The following is a 23163-nucleotide window of genomic DNA, read 5'->3' as shown; positions in this document are numbered from 1 at the left end:
AATTTGTCACTTTTACCCCCTGTTTCACCATCCTATTTCGGATAAATGTGATGCCGTCTCTGTTTGTTTTGTTCGAATAGACGGAGACGGCATCACATTTATCCGTCAAATAAAATTAATCAATGGGCGGTGAAACAGCCCCTTAGAATAGCAGGATTCCATCTGACTCACCGTCTCTGCAGCTCGGAGGCCTGCGGGTACCGTCCCTCCTTCAGCGCATGCGCGTCCTGGAACATCTCATGTATGGTGTGCTCCATAGTCCTCAGTTCTTGTTCTATCTGTTCCCGCCGCCATCTTGGCTTCGGCGGGGTGCACACCGCGCTCCACGCGACGGATCTCGCTCTCAATGTGGCGCTCTACGCTGTCAAGGCCGCTTTCCGTTTGTTTTATGTCTCTGAAACGACAGGAAGGAATTTTGAGCGAGTTGGGTTAGAAATTAGAAACAGGTTATGATTTTTAGTATAAGTTTTTTGTTGGCTGTAATTGCATTGTCCTACGTATACCAAAAAAGTTGGAAGCCCCCGACTTTGTCACTTCAAAGTTCAATATCTCAAAAACGGCTAAACCGATTTTGATGAAACATGATAACATGTCTAAGAACCATCGCTAGAAAACCTGATTTCAAGTAATAAAACCGCATTCAAATCGGTCCACCCGTTTAAGAGCTACGGTGCCACAGACAGACACACACACACAGACACACATAGCGGTCAAAGTTATAACAGCCCTCTTTTAGCGTCGGGGTTAAAAAAGTTAGTTCGACCACTAAAGTTTGACTCACTCGCAATAGTTATTTAATTGTAATGCCGTTATTATTAAGGCTGCATTTCCACCGTGTGTGAGGTGAGGAAGCGTTGCGAGGAATGTCTTCGTCATGAAGCAATAGTAACGCTTCATTTACCTATCCTCGCTCAGCGCAGCTCTAGTGGAAACAGCTCCGCGGTAAATTAAGCGTTTCTATTGGTTCATGATAAACACACTCGCACATCTTGGAACTGGTAACATTCTGTTTTTGCGATGCTACTCGCTCGATCCACTGCTTAGAAAGAACTAAGCAAATAATCTAAGTTACAAATAATTTAAAAAGCTTGTAAAAAAAGGAACCACGGCAAAGCCATAGTTCATAAAGCAGTTAATTCACATAACCCCACACACACATAACACGTGCCGGTGAAATGACTGGCACTTGAGGCATCCCATCTTAGGCCTCTAGGTTGGCAACGCATCTGCAATATCCCTGGTGTTGCAAAGCAGCGGTCTTACCCATCAGGAAAGCCAGCTCGTTTTCCAAGCCGTTAAAAAACTATTTACTTAGCTAAGTTTTCGCATGGAAATTTCCTTTAACTATGTTGGCAACACCAACAAATATATATTTTTTAATAACGAGTGGCAACACCGTCGCTCTCTTGCTTCAGCTTCGACTCTGTAATTACGTCTTTCAAGAATAAAATTTATTACAAGCTTTTATTTAACTTGCCCTAGTGTATGTTTATTTATTTGGGTCAAATCTCTTGCACTTCCAGTGATCTAATTGACTTGAAATCTGGCATACTTTTGTAAATCTGGTGACAATGCATTAATCTGACAGCGACGTCCTGGTGTTCCAGGCAGGCACGTCTCTGCAGGACGGAACTCCTCAATCGTTTATGGGATCTACTTGAAATTTGGTACGGAAATGTAGTTTGGATGACAATGCAAGTACAGTCAGCAAAAAAATCTTGTATTAAAAATGTTTTTTTTTTTTACCAAAAACTTATTTTTACCACAAAAAAGCTTTTTCCTGTGAGTTAGAATCAGTGCCTTAAAACCTCAGTCTACTTCACAAACTAGAATCTAGATGCTGACCTGTGTAGCTTCTCAGCCAGTCGTTGCAGCCGTTCCAGCCGGCGGATCTCGTCAGACAGGTCTCGTTCCCGCTCCTGCTGCGCCATCAGCAGCCTGGACCACGCCTGCTCCAGCGCTTCGGGCCTCAGCGTCGGCTCTATGTCACATTCGCCCACCGTTTCGAAGTATTTCTGGAACATACGTAGAACATGTTGAGTTGCTTGAGAGACATTAAGGGCGGCCACATACACTCGGAATTCCGTTTCCGATTCGGGATTTCGAACGCAGTAAATCCATACAAATCTATGGACCTATATTTAGTTTACCAAATAGTAGTTTACCGTCCGAAGTTTCCTCCGATTCAATTCCGTATGGTGGCCAGTGCGTTCAGAATTGAAATAAACGTACGTGTTTGATGTATTTACGGAATTCCGACTGTATGTGGCCGCCCCTAACACGAGTGGAGTGGGTAGAAATGCCAATAAAAACTGAGAAAGAAAGAGGGTATATTTTCAGCATTCAGAACAACATACAATCGATTTCACTGACTAAGCAAAGCCCGACGAGATATACTTACTTAGGTATTACTATTTCGCTCCCTTTCTGTATCATGTAGTCTCGTTGGATTTGCTTTACCTTTTTATTAAACGGTACAGGATGAGGGTAGAAAGACACGGTGAAAGCGCATTAGACAATACGGCCTCCCTCTGAGATTCTTTAATGGAGACTTCCTATAGTGTAATGAACTAAAAAAAAAATTGCTCACCCGCGACCTTATGATAGCTAAGTTAGACTCTAACATCTGGTAGCATGGTGTACGGTTGTGTTGCTCTGAAGATGAGCTCTGGTTGAGTTCGAAACGGGTCAGTGTAGTTTGGTGGTGGTGATAGATGGATTTGTGTGATTTGTGTTCTTGCAGTGTGGAGGTGGAGGAACTGCATGAACACGCATATCTCTCATAAACTTAACTATCATAAGGTCGCGGGAGAGCAAAGAAATTCTTATAGTTCATTGATATGGACCTCCGCAAAGTTAAGCCTGATTCAATAAATTATTCCTATAGTTTAGTTATTTTCTAGGCTATAGCCAATACAATATTATTGTCTTTTTTGGGTCAAAAGCTACAGATAGAGGGACGAAGAAATGTAGTGCTCTTCCAAGTGCAGAGACAACTCTTCGCTTGACAATACCAACTCGCATTAGCCCAAAGTAATCATTTGCAATTTATCTCCCTTCAAGAAAATGTGGTAGCAAATTGTCTCTTCGCTTCAGTCAGCCCATGTTACACCACTAGTGTACTAGTCAGGATCCTGGCTGTATACCAGAAATGTTTTTTACAAAAGATTAATTTCCCAACTGCTTCATAATACGAACGATTTCTTTCTGAAACCGTAAACTATTCAGAATATATTACAGGACTAACTATCCAGTAGAACCATATTATGTTCGGTTAGGTTAGTTTTATAAGAATCCTGAAGTACTCACTGTCAAAAAAACTCATTCGTCCATTATGAAACAGTTGCGAAACGAATCATTTGGGCAAAAAATTAGAGAGCCCTATTGGAGATTGAAATGGTCAGGTAACGTACCTCCAGCTCTCTGTACTGGTGGAAGAGTTTCTGCTTCTCCCGCTGCCTGATGGGCACTTCCTCGCTGCGGAACCGCGTGCTCTCGCTGAGCAGCTTCTTCATTTCGATCAAAGTTGACGGGAAAGCACGGTCCTGAGAAGAAAAGGAAAGAGATAGGTATTACTTTACTCATTATGTCTTGATAGCAGCACAGATAGCAGTGACGAAATACATCCCAAGCCCACTGATTTTGATAGGAGGCCTGTGCGAAGACATAGATAAAGAAGAATGTCTAAGATTGTTTTGAAGGAATCTTTTTGCATTTTTTATTTCAATTACAAATTTTTACTTTCACGGTCATCCCGTAAAACCTAAATTGAAAATACAAACTGAAATATAGATGCACAGAAAAACCAGAAAAATAAGACCAGCACTGGGAATCGAACCCAGGTCCTCGGCATTCCGTGCCCGTCAAGTAGAGCAAGATGGTGGTAGCAATCTAGCAATCCGGGCGGACCTTGCACAAGGTCCTACCACCTGCAAAATCTTGATTGTATCTTCTCAGTAAAATTGCGTAGAATATTAGCGTAGAGTTGCAAGTTGTCAGGACGATGATATTGCACTGATACTCGTAGACGATGTTAACTCGTAAGCCGAGTTTAGACTTGCAAGAAAAATTGGCTTTACGGCCTCGCAATGTAATGCAACTTGCACGATTTTTCTTGCAAGTCTAAACTCGGCTTTAGGGCCTACGCTAGCTGGTGCGAGTGCACTTCGTGGGCACGGGTGCAGGTACAATCCTATGCACCGCGCGCAGTTACCTCTGCTCATATTATTTTCCAATAGCCGTCCACCCGCTCCGTGTAAACCGCGTCAGGCGTAGACCCTTAAAGAGGTGACGACGGAGCACGTATTTCTACAGCTTTAAGCACGCCATCTACGTAATATTTTCCTTTATGGTTTGCCGTGCATTGTCAATAAATATTTTCGACGACCAGATGGCCTAGTGGTTAGACAACCTGACTACGAAGCTTGAGGTCCTGGGTTCGATTCCCGTGTCGGAGCAGATATTTGTATGAATAACACGAATGCTTGTTCTCGGGTCTTGGATGTTTAATATGTATTTAAGTATGTATCTATCTATATAATTATATTTATCCGTTGCTTAGTACCCATAACACAAGCTTTGCTAAGCTTACTTTGGGACTAGGCCAATTGGTGTGAATTGTCCCGTGATATTTATTATTATTATAAACTGGCTGCTATGTGAGAATATTTGCCTCATGAGCAATGTTATCCTTTCGGAGAACCGTTATGGACGATATGGTAATCTAAAGTAACACCGTTAAACTTAAGATGGGGCTATGAAATACCTAGCTAGAATAGAGGTTAAGACAAAGCAGTCTCAATAAATCACCGCCCAGCTTAGTCCTAGTTTTCATAGCCATTATATTGTAGAGGTCAGGCAGACAGTTAAATGTTATTGTTGTTATTATACATCAGATATATAGAAGTATTCTAAGGCGAACTGCTAAATCTAGCAAGGCGCTGTGATTCTGCACACAGTTTTTTAGCCCTTCAAACCGGACATATTGGTCCTTCGAACGGGATATTTCGGTTCTTTAACCCGGATTTTTAGAACCACCACATATTACATCTAAATATTTTTTTATCTAGATTTTTTTTATGTTCATCAAATAAATTATAATTTGATTTAATTTCATTGGCGATGTTGTAGTGTGTAGTACCTTTACTGGCGGCTCTAAGTTTAAAGTTCATGTTACCAGCAACATTGGTCCTTCGAAACGGACTTTTGGTCCTTCGAAAAAGATATATTTTTACCTGCAGCAGCGCGATGTTTTCGTGCAGCCAGGCGCGGTGCGCGGCGGCCTGCTCGGTGTAGCTGGCGGCCCGACGTTGGGACTCCGCGTCGAACAGCGGGTGCACGGCCGCGGGCTCCGGGAACGTCTCGTAGAGGGACGAGATGTACGTGATGAGGGACTTCTCATCTGGCTCGTGGGTGTCGACGTCTGGGGAAAAAGATTAAAAGGATCTGTTGAATGAATTAATTAATTGTAGGGGTTTTTCCAGGATTGTCGTTGTACAAAAAATGCTGTAAATACTAAATCCGTTTATCACCATTTGTTATATTTTCCAATTGGCTCTATATGTCGCTATTCCCATAATTATTGTTACATATAATATATAATGGCGTTGGCTCTCCTTTCATAAACAGATAAATAATATCTCTTCGATTGTTCTAGGTTCCAGCTAGAGAATTGAGTATAAAAAATATATATCCATATACTAATATTATAAATGCGAAAGTGTGTCTGTATGTTTGTCGCTTTCGCCGTAACAGCTACGATCGACGTGATTTTTTGGCACTAGTTTATGGGCAGATGACATAGGCTACTTTTTATCGGAAAATGCACAGTTCTAGGGAACAGCGCGCGATAACCGAATATAATTAAAAAAAGCTAGTCGTATTATAAATTAAAAATTTTGTAAGTAATTTAACAAAAATTGCAAATGTAAAAAATGGCAAAATAATAAGTTTTAAACGTGGCTCTGTCCCAGCAAAGGTCAAATTTGCGAGTAGGTTAATAAAAAAATCTAAACATGAATAAATAACAATAAAAGTAAGTATCAATTTTAGCTTCTGAGAAATACAAATTATTGTTACCAGTCTTATAATCACTTAGGCATTCACGAACACACAGTACTTAGCGTGTGCAGTGTTTAAAATTGCAATACTTAATTCTAAGCGATTTGTTATCCGTTGAAAATCAGCGACATAGGAAGGCTGCAGTCATTATTTACGCTACGTACGACATTAACGTCTGGGTACCTACAGGATACTAAAGCTTGGAATAAGAACTAAATTCGAAGTAGATAATATACTCAGCGGTACAAAATTAGGCCCACCCTTCATACAAAATTACCTATTCTGCATACATTTGAGGGCCAGATATTTGCCGCTCAGTACACCTATGCCACTTATCATGGGGTCCTGACCTACAAAAATTCTAAAACCACCGACTTAAGCATCTACAATCAAAACCGTTTAAATAAAATACACAATAATACACTAGTGGCAATTCCACAAATTGACCTAGTCCCAAAGTAAAGCTTAGCAAAGCTTGTGTTATGGGTACTAAGCAACGGATAAATATAATTATATAGATAGATACATACTTAAATACATATTAAACACCCAAGACCCGAGAACAAACATTCGTATTTTTCATACAAATATCTGCCCCGACACGGGAATCGAACCCGGGACCTCAAGCTTCGTAGTCAGGTTCTCTAACCACTAGGCCATCTGGTCGTCAAAGTATAACAACATCCATCATTTATAACAACGTCCAAGAAAGAAGTAGGTAGGTACAGTCAGCTACAGATAAAGGGTACCCCCTGTAACGGCGGTACGTATGGATACCGTACATACCACGACAATCACTATACCAAAATAACACTGGTTATAACGACGAAATATTAATTATAATAATAAAATCTTTTCATCATCTTCCCAGCCTATAATATACGTCCCACTGCTGGGCACAAGCCTCCTCTCAGAATGAGAGGACTTGGGCAGTAGTTCCCACGCAAGCTCAGTGCGGATTGGGAAGTTCACACACACCATTGAATTGCTTCGCTGGTTTTACAGGTGTCCTCACGTTGTTTTCCTTCACCGTAAAACTCGTGGTAAATTTCAAATTTAATTTCGCACATGAATTTCAAAAAACTCAGAGGTGCGTGTTGGGGTTTGAACCAACGATCCTCTGCTTCAGAGGCCATAGGATTAACCATTAGGCCACCACGGCTTATAAAATCTTTTGTTGCCAGATAATTCCTCATTCAGTCATTTATTGCTGTCCTTTCGATAGACGGCGCAAGGTCCGTCCGGATTGCTACCACCATCTTGCTCGCTAATCCTGCCGTGAAGCAGCAGTGCTTGCACTGTTGTGTTTCGGCGTGGAGAGTAAGACAGCCGGTGAAATTACTGGCACTTGAGGTATCCCATCTTAAGCCTCTAAGTTGGCAACGCATCTGAATGTTTATGGGCGGTGGTGATCTCTTACCAGGAGACCCACTTGCTCGTTTGCCATCCAGTCGAATAAAAAAAACGGTTTTCACTGTATTCACGTTATACAGCGTCTCTGAGTGTCCCGGTTAGTGTGAAGCCCCTCTGCGCTTTAGCATATTTTTTGCGCGCCGTCACGCGGCGGCCGACCGTGAACAATGCCTCGTAAACTCTTGCGCAGGTCGCGCGGGCCCAGGGCTGCCACTACCGAGGAATTAGTCACACTAATATTATAAATTCCAAAGTTTGTAAGTCTGTTTATTTGTTTTTTTTTTATTCGACTGGATGGCAAACGAGCAAGTGGGTCTCCTGATAGTAAGAGATCACCGGCGCCCATAAACATCTGCAACACCAGGGGTATTGCAGGGGTGTTGCCTCATCACGTCTAAACCGCTGTACCGATTTTGATGAAATTCGACGGGCATAGGATAATTTCTATCCCGGAAAATTGTAGTTCCCGCGGGATACGATAAACGAATTCCATGTGCATATGGAGTTGCGGGCAACAGGCTAGTGTTTTATAAGTTTATGTTAAATTGTTAGTGAAAATGTGCACTTAAAAGCTGAATATTTCGCAAACATATCACTGAATCGAAGAATCGTCTTAGCAAACCCCTAATGGTTTTAAAAGACCTATCCAACGATACTCCACACTATAGGGTTGGATGAGAAAAAAAAAACACCCCCACATTACGTCTATGGGACGTACCCGAAAAAAAATTATTTTTTATTTTTAATTGTACCATTTTGTCGCATAGTTTACCTATATATCCGTGCAAAATTACAGCTTTCTAGCATTGCTAGTCCCTGAGCAAAGCCGCGGACGGACAGACAGACAGACATGGCGAAACTATAAGGGTTCCGTTTTTGCCATTTGGGCTTCGGAACCCTAAAAACTGAACAAATTCGATTCGGTTGTCTTGTGCTAACATTATAAATACTAACATTTGTTAGTGTTATGTGATGTGTGTGTGTGTGTGTGTGTGTGTGTGTGTGTGTATAATTTAGTACAAACTAATAGCTGGAGTTCAGAAGCGAGGAGCATTATTGTTAAATAATCAGGAGAGTAAGAGGAGCGTGAAATCGCTGTAATCGCGGTAAACCATCAAATATTTTCTTAGGCAATGACTTGTATTTAGCACAATCATTGCCATCATCACTGACGTAATAATTTAGGCAACCCAGTAGAACTCGAGTTATTACAGTGCCACGCCGCTGTCAAGTGACAACCCTAACCACAAACGGCTGAATAGCTTGAAATTGTTTCAAATCGTCCGTTCATTGTTTTAAAGCGTTGGGAATGATAAAATGTTTATTACACTTTATGTAAGGAAGCGCTTTTGCTGTTTAATTTGACCGATGTGCCACCCGAGTCCTATAACCAAAACGAGCTTGTGCGCGACACTAAGAACTCTGTCACAGTCAATATTTGCCGCAATTAACAAAAATCTTGATAAGGACAGCAGACACTCCCTGCGACATGGTTGCACCGAGTGCCACACATGAACTTGTCAAGTTATGGAGCGTACTTAGTATGACAATGCTCGAATAACAGATAACCGTTGGGTGAGCAAAATCCTCGAAGCGGAAGACGAAGCGTTCGCAGGCTTCCGACTGGGTGGACTGACATCGCGACAGTTGCGGCTAACCGGTGGATGCAAGTGACGAGTTGGCGTTCATTGTGCAACAGTGGACATCTAACGGCTGCTGATGAAATAAACGCCTGATCCAATAAATCATTTACGTAGGTAGTTTAGTTTTTCAGCCATAATCCTCTATTTTTTAGGCTTGCATAGTCATCTACGAACACTTATTTATAGTTTCGCCATGTCTGTCCGTTTGTCTGTCCGAGGGTAAGCTCAGAGACCGTTAGTACGAGAAAGCTGTAATTTGACGTGAATATACATATCAGTCACGCCGACATAGTGGTACAAAAAAAAAGGTAAAAAAAATTTTTTTAGGGTACCTCCCATAGACGTAGAGTGGGGGTGATTTATTTTTTCTCGACTAACCCTATCTTGGGTATCGATGGATAGGTCTTTTAAAACCATTGGGGGGGTTGCTAATGTTAAGACAATTTTTCTATTCAGTGATCTGTTTGCGAAATATTCAACTTTAAAGTGCAAATTTTCATTGAAATCGAGCGTCCCCCCCATCTAAACTGTTGGGTGGAAAAATTTGAAAAAAAAAAAACAGAATGGTACTAAAATGTATATGAAATTTACAAGGAAAATTATAGCGGCTAAGATTGCTTGAGAATTATTAGTAGTTTAAGAGTAAATAGCAGCCTTAGGTATAAAATATACCAAAACTTGGAAGATTCAGTACACAATACGAAATCCCTAGAAAAATATTATTTGATTTTTTCGTAATGGCTACGGAACCCTATCCTGGGCGTGTACGACACGCTCTTGGCCGGTTTTTCTTATTAGTGGCGTAGGGCACCTCCCATTTCTGACTCAATACGTTTCTGTTCTCGTCCGTTTCAATGGAAGGGAACCCTCACTTCCGAATCGCACTCGACCGTGTCATAACCGATCAATTTGATGATCGATTCATCGATGCACCTTACTGGCTGCGCCTGTGACGCGGAACGGTTATGCAAGGAGGAAGTAGACACGGGAAATGCATGGAAATTGATGATTATGAATTAATTGCTGAGGACAAGCGTCATATTTAAATAAGGCCCAAACATGATTCAGTAGAATTGGTGTCGATTTAGTTTCACATATGTATGTAAATTACCTATGTATGTATGTAGAGAAACTTTTATCCCGAAATAATCTGTGGTTCCTGTGGGATCAAAAAAGTTTTAAACTGCTAACTAATTCTGCACGTGCGAAACCGCGAGCAAAAGCTAGTTGGTATTAAAAATACGAATGTTTGTTCTCAAGTCTTGGGTGTTTAATAAGTATGTATTTACATAAGTATTTTTCTATTTAAGTATGTTTATCCCTTGCCTAATGCTCATAACAGTCATACATAACACAAGCTTTCCTTACTTTAGGACTAGGTCGTTTGGTGTACTGTACATATGGACTTAGTATACAAAACATAACAGTACTTTTAACCATAACACGACCCGTCAACGCGCCGGTCATCTCACGTTTTTCTGCCGATCACCACGAGACGAGATAATTGCCGCCAAGCCCCGTACATTGTCATGTCAATAGTTGACCCCTGTGCAGGCCTGGCGTGGGAACTTACAAGCATATTCCCCTGTCTGAATAATAAAACCGGCCAAGTGCGAGTCGGACTCACGCACTGAGGGTTCCGTAGGAATTATTTAAAAAAATATTAAAAATATTTTTACTATATGATGTAAATAAAAATTTATGCTTTTCACAATTTTTCTTTTATCTGTTCTATAAGACGTTGCTCCGTACCAAATTTCAAGATTCTGAGTTCACGGTAAGTTCCCCGTAGGTTTTGATTCCCTTGCGAATATCGAAAATTTGCAGCATAAACCGCTGTATCTTATGATTGCGTTGCCTTAGAAGTTTGATTTTTTCACAGCTACGAGGGACAGTAGACCTGAGTATTTGGTATAAATTTCAGCTTGATACCTCCACGCGTTCTTGAGAAAAAGAATCTTGACAGACAGACAGACGTACAAAAAGTCCGTTTTTTCCTTTTGAGGTACGGAACCCTAATAACAATGATATTGAAAGCTGTAACGCTTTTGAGTTAACGCATGTTTCAATTTCACTCTTAATTAAATTTCTGTAATCTTCTTTTTCGTTTCACTCTTGACAAAGTGGTCGTGGTCGTTATGTTAAGTGTTTGGTCACTTCAACCTTCACTGTCCGCCGCCACTGCGGGCAAGGGACCGTCCATGGCTGCTTTTATTTGGTTGGTCTCATCATTGTGATCATCATCAGCAAGAAACATCCACTGCTCAACAAAGGCGTCCCTCTTCGAACGCCAAAATGACCGATAACAAGCCGGTTGCATCCACGTTGCCTGCAACTCTCACGATGTCGTCAGTCCGCCTAGTGGCAGCCTGCCAACGCTTCGTCTTCAGGTTCGTGGCCGCCACTTGAGAACTGTTCTCCCCAGGGTTATCTTATCTGTTCATCGAGCGATGTGGGGAATGAAATCTTGACATGGTGTAGTCGTGTGCCGTCAATATCCTCTCTAATAAAAGTGGTGGAAAACACATAGTACGAAGAGAGGGTTCATATTGGCTCGCTTAATTATTAGTCAGAATGTAATGTTCGTCATAATGTATCGTTTGTCATAAGTCATAATTCTTTTTTTTGTGAACTCAATAATTGCTCAGAATTAAACCTACAGTTTTCTATAGGAACACCTTTTAAAAAAAATTACCGTTTCAGTACTTATAGGAAAAAAAAATGACGAACAATACTTCGGGCAAACATACAGTATGATTTGCGAAAAGTATGCGAACTTTGGCACGCCCGCGAAGAGAAGATAAATAAACGTTAGTAGACCTACCTTCGGGATCCAGTAGCCTGGTGACGCCGTACTCTTTCTCCACCACGTGGAAAGCCGTCTCCAAACGCTCGCGCACATGCCTTGATCTGAGGAATAATAATAAGTATTAATACACATACAGTAAAAGTACATTATACACCTTGGGCGGCAAAATATACAGTGTGTTACCAGCTGCCAGGCTTTCTTTCAGGGACGTTAAAGTGACGTATTTCTGTAACTTAACCATTAATTTAATAAACTAATATTCAGACTTTGTTAACTTTCTCACAAAATTATAATTGCCAGCAATGTACATCAAAGTAAATTGACAAGTAATAATCAAAGTATCTGTCGGCTGTCATTTACACTTACCTGTCAATTTACTTTGCTGTACATTGCTGGCAATTATAATGTTGTTAGAAAGTTAACAAAGTCTGAATTTTAGTTTATTAAGGGGCTGTTTCACCATCCATTGATTAGTGTTAACTGGCGGTTAGGTGTGATGCCGTCTCTATTTGTTTTGTTCGAATAGACGGAGACGGCATCTAATCAATGGATGGTGAAACAGCCCCTAATTAAATTAATGTCATGGTTAAGTTACAGAAATACGTTACTTTAATCTCCCTTAAAAAAAGCCTGACTGTCGGTAACCCACTGTAAAATATCTGTAAAAGGGAGACGATGGAGATTAAAGTTTAGTATACTCTTTTTCACCATCAGTATTGTAAACACAATAAAGACTATTTGAAAATAGATAACCCTCAGGAGACCCACTTGCTCGTTTGCCATCCAGTCGAATAAAAATAAAAGAAAGATAAGAGATGAATTAAATATTTTTCGTAAAAAAAATGATTTATTATAAAGAAAATGGCACCTTCATTCTTACTAATATTATAAATACAAAAGCTTGTTTGTTATGCTTTCACTGATCGTGATGACATTTGATATGGACATAGTTTGAGACCCCAATGTCCTATATTCTTAGAGATATGATTATCACGGAAAGTTGATAGTTCCCGTAGGCGTGCGATAAACGTATTCTTTGCAGACGGAGTCGCGGGCAACAGCTAGTACAAAATATAACAGTATTTTGTCATTAAAATAAATTCCTTTACATCCCAGATTAAAGATGACTCACAAAATTCAATCATCTTTTATTATACAAGTAACTGTTAAACATAAAAATTAATGAATTCGTCAGTAACGTCCCGTTGAGTTCATCCTTCAAAAAAATATATATTCGTTTCGACATGTTTTAATGAAATTAATGATCATTTTCACACGGCCTAAAGTATATTCTTAATTAATGTTAATGAAAGCTTTCATTAGTTAACCGGAAGCTAAATTTATAGCTTAGCCTTCATTATGTGTGAGCTAATAGGCGTATAATAAGACTATTACCAGGTTTGTTTCAAATTTGAGGTGTTCAAACTGGAATTTTATCTCGTACCCGAAGGAATTTCCACACGAGTTGTATGAAAAATAACCCATTATTTTTACTCGCCAGTGTATTTTGCCCCTCAAAGATTTGAAACTGTCATAATAATTAATAATGTCTCTAATGAACATGCACGTCTTCAATAAAAATAGTCAAGTGAAATAGGCCTCAGATATGCTTTAGACAGAGAGTGCAGAACTAAAAACAGGTGTCCTTGACTGCCGGAACCTTGATCTCTATCTTTTAGTATGTAGATACACATATTATAGGACATATTTAGGTCTTTAGTCACTAGTAAAAGCAGTATCTATCCTAATTCCAAACTCATCCACGTATTCCACAAGGATCTTATCTAGGACCACTTTTGTTTTTCCCATAGTGAAGTAACTACGACCTATGCTCAATAACTTGAAGGAATAGCTTTACCTGATATTACGCCAGTCTATCAGATCAGGGCGGTTCCTGTGTATGAGCGCGTTGAAGGCAAGACCGTCCCTCCAGGACGACGTGAAGTCTGTGACCCTGACTCCTGGGTACTTGGCTGTGGAGCGGCGTGCCCAGCTCAGTAGGGCTTCGCGGGCAGTCACGTTGGGCTCCTGGCCCACCACGATGTCGGATATCTGTGGAAGAATGGGAAAGTTAAAATAGTTTGTTGGTTACGGTTACGGCCAAAACCCAAATCTGGTTTAGCTAAAAAATTTAGTAGTGCTCTATCAATACGCTTCAACGTCTATCGGATGTTTAGAAGTCATAAGAAAGATATCTGAGTATACTAACGACTGAGGCTTAAGATATTTTAAAACGTCAATACATGCAGTCATTTCAATAGATAAGTATTTTATTCTTCAACGCAAATAACAGTTCCTATTTACTTCCCAGTAAAATAAACTTACTCAAATACTTTTAGACATCAACCAACAAAAGTAAGAGTTTATCAAAACGAAATTATGATCTCCATAGTTTCTACATTAACATACAAATGAACAAAACAAAGCTAGTTTATTAAAGATTTAATCTGGATTCGCGTGCTTTGAGAAAAAACCCAATTATAATGTTGCCAGTACAAACAATGGGCCAATACCTACCATATACTACTACTAACCAGAAACAAACCTTATGCCACACTAAGAAGGTTAATTGTACTTTTATTAAGCAGTAATAAAGATGCAAACGGAAACGATAAATAACACAATCATAATTAAAGAAAGTAATATTTATTGGTTATATTAATAGATGAAAATATAATTCCTTCACCAACTGTATGTTTTAATCAAGCTTAGGTTAATTATATCGTTGAATAGTAAAACGATATGCCCAGCAATATCGGCAACAACACACGACTGGCAGTACGGTGGACGTTTTCTCTGTATGCCAATGAACAGGTTCTACATAAGTATGTACATTTTTTGGGGCGGATGGTATACGAGAGTGCGTACACAATGTAAGGACCGCATTCTCACAATGGATTAGATCAAAACGGACCGTACTGAGATTTATTACGAGTATAGTAATACTTAGTTTTTAGAAAAAAAGTTTAATTCGAAGATAGGCAGCAAAAGGCTTTCGGAAAGACCATAATTGTCAAGAAGAAAAAAAATACAGTTTCTATACTACTATAATACTTCAAATGGAACTTAAAACCCATAAGTACTTGAGTAAGTATTTCAGGCCGACATATCCTACTTGATGTTTTTTTTTTTTTATTTATGTTTTATATTGAATTTGTATATGTTTAATGTAGTTTCACAGTGTATTAGTATCAACTGTAATGCTGTGTAAATAAATTTATGTGCAATAAAAATAAATAAGTAAATAAAATATCTTTTCGTTACACTGTCCAATGTTTAGTGATTTTTCACTTTAGGAAAGTATACTTACATTGTTATAGTGAGCTAGTTTGTACGATTTATTTGATCTTATCTAACTATATAATTACATCTCATAATCGTCTAAGTTGTAAGTCGATACATTTCATAGCAGAATGACGGCATCTTCCCACGATTGGAAGAATGCGCCAAAAAACAGCGTGTCTTCAGTTCGCCGTGATTTTTCCGATTGTAACTCAGTTCATTCTTTTCTAATTACTAAAGAGCGAAAGAGATGAAACGACGAAAGACAAACGCCATTCGATTGCCGTTTGATTGTTGTTTGGCGTGACGGTTGATATAAAATTTTGTTGTCATATTGTATGATAGACATTTGTTAGAATTTTTTTATTAAAAATTATATGTTAGTAGGTCTAGGTTAATAGAAAAGTGGCGGTTTCCATAAAAAGTTAACCATTTGAATTGTAATTCCGCGATTTTATTACATTACCAAAAATAACATCGTCGTCTACATACACGTGACTTGATTTAGTGTGTAATAAAAGCCGACTACAACGCATTTATAAAATTCCGTCAGCAAAAAAGGATAATATTACTAAAACTAAACTTATCAATGGATATCAGATGTGCATGTACATTTTCAAACACGCATTAAAACGCAAAACTTAGTGCAAGCAGGTCCCTTGCCCGGGATTGCTACCACCATCTTGCTCGCTAATCCTGCGGTGAAGCAGCAGTGCTTGCACTGTCGTGTTTCGGCGAGGAGAGTAAGACAGCCGGTGAAATTACTGGCACTTAAGGTATCCCATCTTAGGCCTCTAGGTTGGCAACGCATCTGCAATACCCCTGGTGCTGCAAATGTTTATGGGCGGTGGTGATCTCTTACCATCAGGAGACCCATTTGCTCGTTTGCCATCCAGTCGAATAAAAAAAAGCTATAAAAGTACACATTAAACCATTCTTTCAATGCCATGAAAATACCAATCAGGGGTTAAATACGGAGAAAATAACAGTTCATTTAATTACAGTAACGATACTATAATGTGTGATATGTCCACAAATAGAGATGGGCAATAATTGCACCATATAATTATCCAATAAATCATTTTGATATACCCAATCCCACGGTAGCAGAAGTTTAATATGATGACTGTTATTATGAGAGATTATATCTGCTATTACTCGAAATACCTCGGTAAGTATTTTTGATTAACAAGTTCAGTAATAATCTCTTACTTTTTTATTGCGATATCTATGAAATATCTGTATAAATAAATAGTAACACCGCTCAGTAAAAAGCTAACTTTGCTCGTCATATATTTTTCGTCGTGCTTTTTTTTTATTCGACTGGATGGCAAACGAGAAAGTGGGTCTCCTGATGGTAAGCGACCACCGCCCATAAACATCTGCTTATTTTCATTGTACCTACAAGGTGGGCCCTGTAACAGGAGCAAAAAATTAAACCACAGTTTACACTCTTCATCTCGAGCTAATTTAGTTCTACAACTTTTGAAAACAGCTTGTATTGTTTTTTATTATAGTTTAAACAAGCAATGTATTGGGAAATCCGTATTTTTGTTTCGTTACAGGCGATGTCATTGATTTAGGCTATTCGATGCCATACATTGAAAATACCTACCATTTAATTTGTTTGGAATAAACATAACGATAAAATTACTTAATTTTTTAAAGTTGCAGTACTAAAGTATTTCCATTCGAGTAGCATAATGTGTTTTAATTTTTTGCTCCTGTTACAGAGCCCACCCGGTATATTTAAATCTCTTCTATTTAAATATTTAAATCCAGTCCAGTCTGGTTACTTAAGATGATTATGTAAGGGCAACAAGGTAGAATAACGAGGCGATTTTAGGTATTAAATACAATAAAACAAAATACAATAAAATTACTTAATATTAATTAAAAACCTAACCTAACCTAAGCTAAAGCTCCTTTAACTTGATTCTCTATTGTTGCTTTGCTTGCAAATACTATTACCTATTGTTATAAAAATGCTACGTTTTACGTAATTCTCTTACTGTAAAAACTCGGACAATGAACTCAGCCAATGCCAGATCGAATCGATCAGCTGATTTAAGAGTTCAATGACATTTTGACAACTCGCCAAATAAGTCTTATAGCATTCCTGTGCTTCAAATATCTTGAAATTTTAACGAATAATGATTAAGATCAGTAAGAAGGTTTTAACTACGACATAGACAGTAAACATGGCATGTTGTTGTACCCACGTTTCAAAATGACAAAGTTTAATTTTTACGTTGTATCCGATGATACATACGAGTGCAAAATTCGAATTTCGTATCTTGCAGCCCAGGGACGGTACAATACAATACGAACTTGGATTTTCGATTTTCGTAGTAGCCCCCTGACCCACGCTTCTCCTACTCTACGGTTTGCCTTACGAAATCTTCGCTCCAATAGTAATATTTGATGTTCACTGTACCCTTAGTGATTGCCACACACAAGAGCTCGAAATTCCAACGAACAAAAGGTAACAATTTGCATACCAAACTCTTTTCGCACGTTAAAAGCTTTTATAGTTTTAACGGTTATTTTAACGAAAAAACGGGTCACGTAAAAACCGTAGTTAAGCATAAAGGTTCTGTATAGTTGACCAAATAAGAGTATTTATTTGTACAACAGTGGGACACAAAACAGGCTAATTAAAAAAAAGAATCCTCTTCAAGAGATAGTTGGGTCTATAGGCCATGCACTACCTTGACTTGCTGCTGCATGCATTGACTTGAAATTTGGCATACTTATGTAAATCTTGGCAATACAATAAGCTGGTAGTGAAATCCTGGTAGACCGGCTAGGATCGTCTCCGCAGAACGGAACTCCTCAACGGTTAATGGCATCGACTTAGCGCTTGGATGACAATGCAAAGTACAGTTAACAAAGAACCGGCCAAGAGCGTGTCGGACACGCCCAAAATAGGGTTACGTAGCCATTATGAAAAAAATAACTTATTTTTCTAAGGATTTCGTATTCTATACGGAATCTTCCAAGTTTAGGTATATTTTATACCTTAGGCTGCTATTTACTCTTAAACAACTAATAATTTTCAAGCAAACTTAGCCGTTATAGTTTTCCTTGAAAGTTTGATATACTTACTACCATTCTGAATTTTTCCAAATTGTTTCAACCACCGGTTTAGAATGAAAATTTGCACTTTAAAGATGAACGCTCGATTTTGAATGAAAATTTTCACTTTAAAGTTGAATATTTAAAACAAATCACTGAATCGAAAAATTTACGTTTTAGCAACCCCTAATGATTTTAAAAGACCGATAACGACACACTACAAGGTTGGATGATAAAAAACTTTGTCTATGGGAAGAACCAGTAAAAAAAACACAACAAAAACTGCTATTTCACGGCAGGATTAGCGAGCAAGATGGTGGTAGCAATCCGGGCGGACCTTGCACAAGGTCCTACCACCTGCAAACATACATACATATTCGTGCAAAATTACAGCTTTCTATCATTCATAGTTCCTGAGCAAAGCCGCGGACGGACAGACAGACAGACAGACATGGCGAAACTATAATGGTTCCGTTTTTGCCATTTTGGCTCCGGAACCCTAAAATGTACATTCAGCAAAGAAGATTTTATTAAAAATGTTATTTTTAACAAAAACTCATTTCTTCATCAAACGTCCCTTACGATTCTATTAGCGCCAACCAGCCTATCATAGAAACCCTCATTGATATCTCGGCTGACAGTTAAGTAAACCAGCAATTTATCAATGAACGGATCCCCATGTTTTTGTCCGCCGCCTGCGCACGTGACAACAGCACAGGGTTGCCAACTGTACGAATTTCAGTCGAGGGCCTAAATGTCAAAAGCGTCAAATATACGTTTACATCGACCTTACGATTACTTAGTGGCATAAAGGTGTATACATATTTCAGACGTCTTCGTAACGTACATAATAATATATTTATTTATACCCTTGACTGTTCCTCGTATTAATACGAGATTTGAAAAGCTCGTCTATTGCGTACCTCGTAATTTTCTGTGTGGCTTATTATTGTGGTATAATTGTCATAGTATTGTATTGTATTTGTAGTCTGCGGGCTACTACGAAACTCTAAAATTGAAGTTCGTATCGTAGCGTCCCGCTAACGTTAATATTATTTAGTACGAGAGTGAGAGGGACGGTACGATAGTAGCCCTTCTGCTGTGCGAGGTAAAAACTGCAAAGCAGTGGCAAGTGGCAGCCTAGTGGTTCGAACGATGGCTTTTGAAGCAGGGGATCTTGGGTTTCAATCAAACCCGGGCCAGCACCTCTAAATCTTTCAGAAGTCACGGGCGATATTTTATAGACATTATAAAGAGTAAACCAAGTTCTACGGTTGGCAACCCTGCAAAAGTACCGTTGCGTTACAGGAATCTCTGGCACTTATGAAGGAAACAAACTACATACCAATAGTACGAGAAGACGGTAAAATATTTGGCATTTCTTCGTGGGCGAATTTCGGCTGCGCCTTGCACCAAAAGTAAAATATTTACGAGATATATGCATCGCCTAATACTGCAGGGCTACTACGAAACTCGAAACTCGAAGTTCGTGTCGTGCGGTCCCTCTGACACTTATACTATTTAATACGAGAGCGAGAGGGACGGTGCTGTGCACTATGCCGTTGTGTTCGTTTCTTGCGGCTTGCAGGGCCAGTATTTTTGGGGACCTTCAAAAAACGAAACTTCTCTTCTCAAAGGTTAATTCAACCTATATTTTAGGTCTCAAATCTCAATGGGCGGTGATTGCTTTCATCAGGTGACCCGCCTGCTCTTTGCCTCCATCATAAAAAAAATGGTGTTTCGTAAGATGTATGTGCACTGTTTCGAGTTGCATGCTACTACGCACGCGTGTCGCTCTAACTAGTTTTACAGATATCATTGATTTCTCTAGGAAGATGAAGCAGAGAAACTTCTAGAAAACTGGAAGGAGATTCTTGTATATAGATGATTTAGCGCTGACGCGTGTCAGAAGTCAAGAGTGATTTATTTACAATAGTATAAAGTATAAATGATGAATTAAAAATATCCCGTTGATTTTTCTATAGCTTTTAAAACCAGGAAATGGGTAAATTGACGGTAAGCTAAGCAAGGACTATCATAATTCATATACCAACACCGAAGGGATTACAATTGCCTTGCTAGTCTAAAGGTTAAGAATAAATACCTACATTGCGAGTTAGGAAATATTCCCGCATTTTATTTTGTTAAATATTTTGTTGTTTACTTTTATTTCAATATCAAAAAAATTTGATTTGTATGGAAATCCTAAAACAAGTGAAAAACAAACTGAAATTAATTGTCACAGAAAAACCATAAAGAAAGCCCATACACTAGAAAGAGATGAAATGCAAACTTCATTTGCTTGTATCTTCCTTATTTTTCAACAGATGCTGATGATTTTTACGTCATGCGTTTTATTGTACTGTTTTCTATTATATCATGTTAAGTTATTTCCGAGAAAAATTGTGTTCATGAATATTTCCTCTTTATACTCAACACCGGAAAGCAATGCAAATACCTACTGCTTCTTGGCAGCAGGATTAAGCAAGTATGATTATGATAAAGATGAACTTCCCTTCCCTTCGCTTTCCTTCATTTAAGGGACGTTCGCATTTGTACAGTGGCGGAATGAAAATGTTGACCACTTTTCAAATAAATTCGTTTACAAGTTGCAAGCACATGTTACCTTTTTGAATGACATTATAACGGAATATGTCATATACTCTGTCGAAAAAGCAATTATATTGAGCAAGCAAATACAGACCTTAAGGTGGTCAACCTTTTCATTCCGCGGCTGGTACATCTCTGTCTGCTGTTAACTGTTATTTTCATGTGTTTTATGTACAATAAAAAGTTATACAATACAACTTGGCGCAAGATTGTACTGATCGCGCATCTTATGAAAACTTATCCTGGACTCCAGAACTAGTATCTAATCAGTTTCTAGACCATCCAGTTTGAAACTATACCCGGTATTTCTAATTAAGATAAACTAGTTTTCGAACCGAACGATCGGATCAAATGAAAGTATCATTATCATAGCAAATGCCATGGGCAGAGGAATCAGTCCATGACGTGTATGAGTGTACGTATGTGTGAGCATCCATACACTTTCACTGTCTGCACAAACGTTGACTAATATATGTTTTTTGTCATTGACATTTGACTCGTCAAGCACTGTTAGTTTGGTAAGTTTTGTGATTCTAGTCATTAGTTATTTTTTTTATATTTTATGTATAAACTTGTATGTGGATGATATTAACATTGAATTGAATTAATATGACTTTAAATAACGAGCAAGACGTAACTCAACTCATTAAAGAAGAACCAAACACAAAATGAGATAAAGAAAATTATTTAAGTGTTGTACAAGATTTAAGCGCATTCTATTCAGAACCTACTCCTATTTTAACAGCAAACTTTGAAAATAAAGCAAAAGAACAAAACAAAAGGATACAAAGAAACATGTTAACTTGAGGTCATTCTTACGAAAACGCTAATTAGGCCGCTCTTGCATCAGCAGTTACAAAACAACTGCCCTTAATATGAGTTAAGACGAACCATTTTTGGAGACTAATATTCCCTACGTATCTATTTTGGGATTACGTAACAACATTTGACAACATACTTCTTCACCCGAATCCAAACAATCCCATTCAATTTTGGTGCTTAAGACTTCAATAACAAGATACAGGTTTTAATTCGGCAGCACATGATAAATTGATGCGTGGGTGTATACTTTGAGGCTTAAGAATTCATGATGTCATCCTGTAGTGTGTCAGGGCCTTCACTTACTCGACACTTGGTTTTTTTATACCATATCATGTTGCTTTATAGGCGTATGTCTCGAAAAAACAATAAAAGTCGTTTATAATACGCCTACTTCAAATTTATGTCGTTCAATATTGGCTGGCTGTACTAAAAGTAGATAATTCATATTTTACGTTGATAGCTGTATATATAATAATCAAGTATTGAAGTAAGTACAAATGCAATGTTTTCAAGATTTTTATAAATTGGACTTTGACTATCTTTTTATCTTAAATAATCACTTTTTCAGTAGTGACAGTATTGTCCCTGTTGTAATTATAACTGAATAGTGCTTAAAATTTCATCTTTCAATTTAGTCTCATTTCATTGTTCAACATTAGTACTCAATCTACTTGCTAGTTTGCTGCTAAAGTTCACCATCTTAGCGCCACAATCAAGTATCATTGCCAACAATACCTCAGCGTCCAACAGCCCATCAGTTTTAATGAAACGTTGGTCATGCTCCAAGTAATCATCATCACAATCTGAATCAACATCAACTGTATCGTCATCATTTTTGAGTTCACATTCCTCTGTACGAAGGCTGTGGTTTCCAACAGAACGGACAATAGAGTGCGGTGAAATATGGAGCGAGCTAGGTTTTGTGCGGATTTGATTCACCGTTTTTTTTATTACAAATCTTTGACCCTAATGCAGTGGATCTATGGGTTGTAATGCAAGTGGAAATTCGAGTCACGACTTTAGCTGAATGTACAATGGATGAAAAGAGGTTTCTAGGAGGCGCAGATTTAACAGGAAGAGTACAATTTAAATTGAATCCACTTAATTTTTGATAATTATCATCATAAAAACAAAAACAAAAAGGTCTAAATTTTAGTCGTTAAGTATACGAAAATTTAAGCTTGTCCGTTCCATACAGTTTCATAGTAAAGTGAGCTTAACATTAAATTGAGATTTATTTTTTCAGCCAAGTTTCTCAACAGAGGTTTTACCGAACTGGAGGTAGATTCTTGACAATATGACGTCGACCTGTGTTTGAATGTGATTGGTCAATTCTAATCCATACTTTGAGAGTGCATCCTTACAACTAATCCTAGTTGCCATCACGTCCATTTTCGTCAGGCAACCGAGAGAGTGAGAGAAGTGTAAGTTATGTATGTCTTCGAA

At 38.5% G+C, this 23163-nt stretch overlaps 1 protein-coding gene across 1 annotated transcript in view; it reads right to left on the bottom strand.

The window, feature by feature from the left end:
* LOC141441791 (uncharacterized) overlaps positions 1 to 23163 on the bottom strand; it is a gene marked incomplete in the record, with an annotated part of 381840 nt that overhangs the window by 156745 nt on the left and 201932 nt on the right. Inside the window, 5 exon segments of the mRNA XM_074106655.1 lie at positions 1846 to 2015; positions 3414 to 3545; positions 5235 to 5422; positions 11941 to 12026; positions 13784 to 13977. Of these exon segments, the coding sequence (XP_073962756.1) occupies positions 1846 to 2015; positions 3414 to 3545; positions 5235 to 5422; positions 11941 to 12026; positions 13784 to 13977 (770 nt within the window).

Source organism: Choristoneura fumiferana, chromosome 24 (assembly GCF_025370935.1).
Source record: "Choristoneura fumiferana chromosome 24, NRCan_CFum_1, whole genome shotgun sequence".
Lineage (NCBI taxonomy): Eukaryota > Metazoa > Arthropoda > Insecta > Lepidoptera > Tortricidae > Choristoneura > Choristoneura fumiferana.
This window is presented reverse-complemented; position numbering and strand designations above follow the sequence as displayed.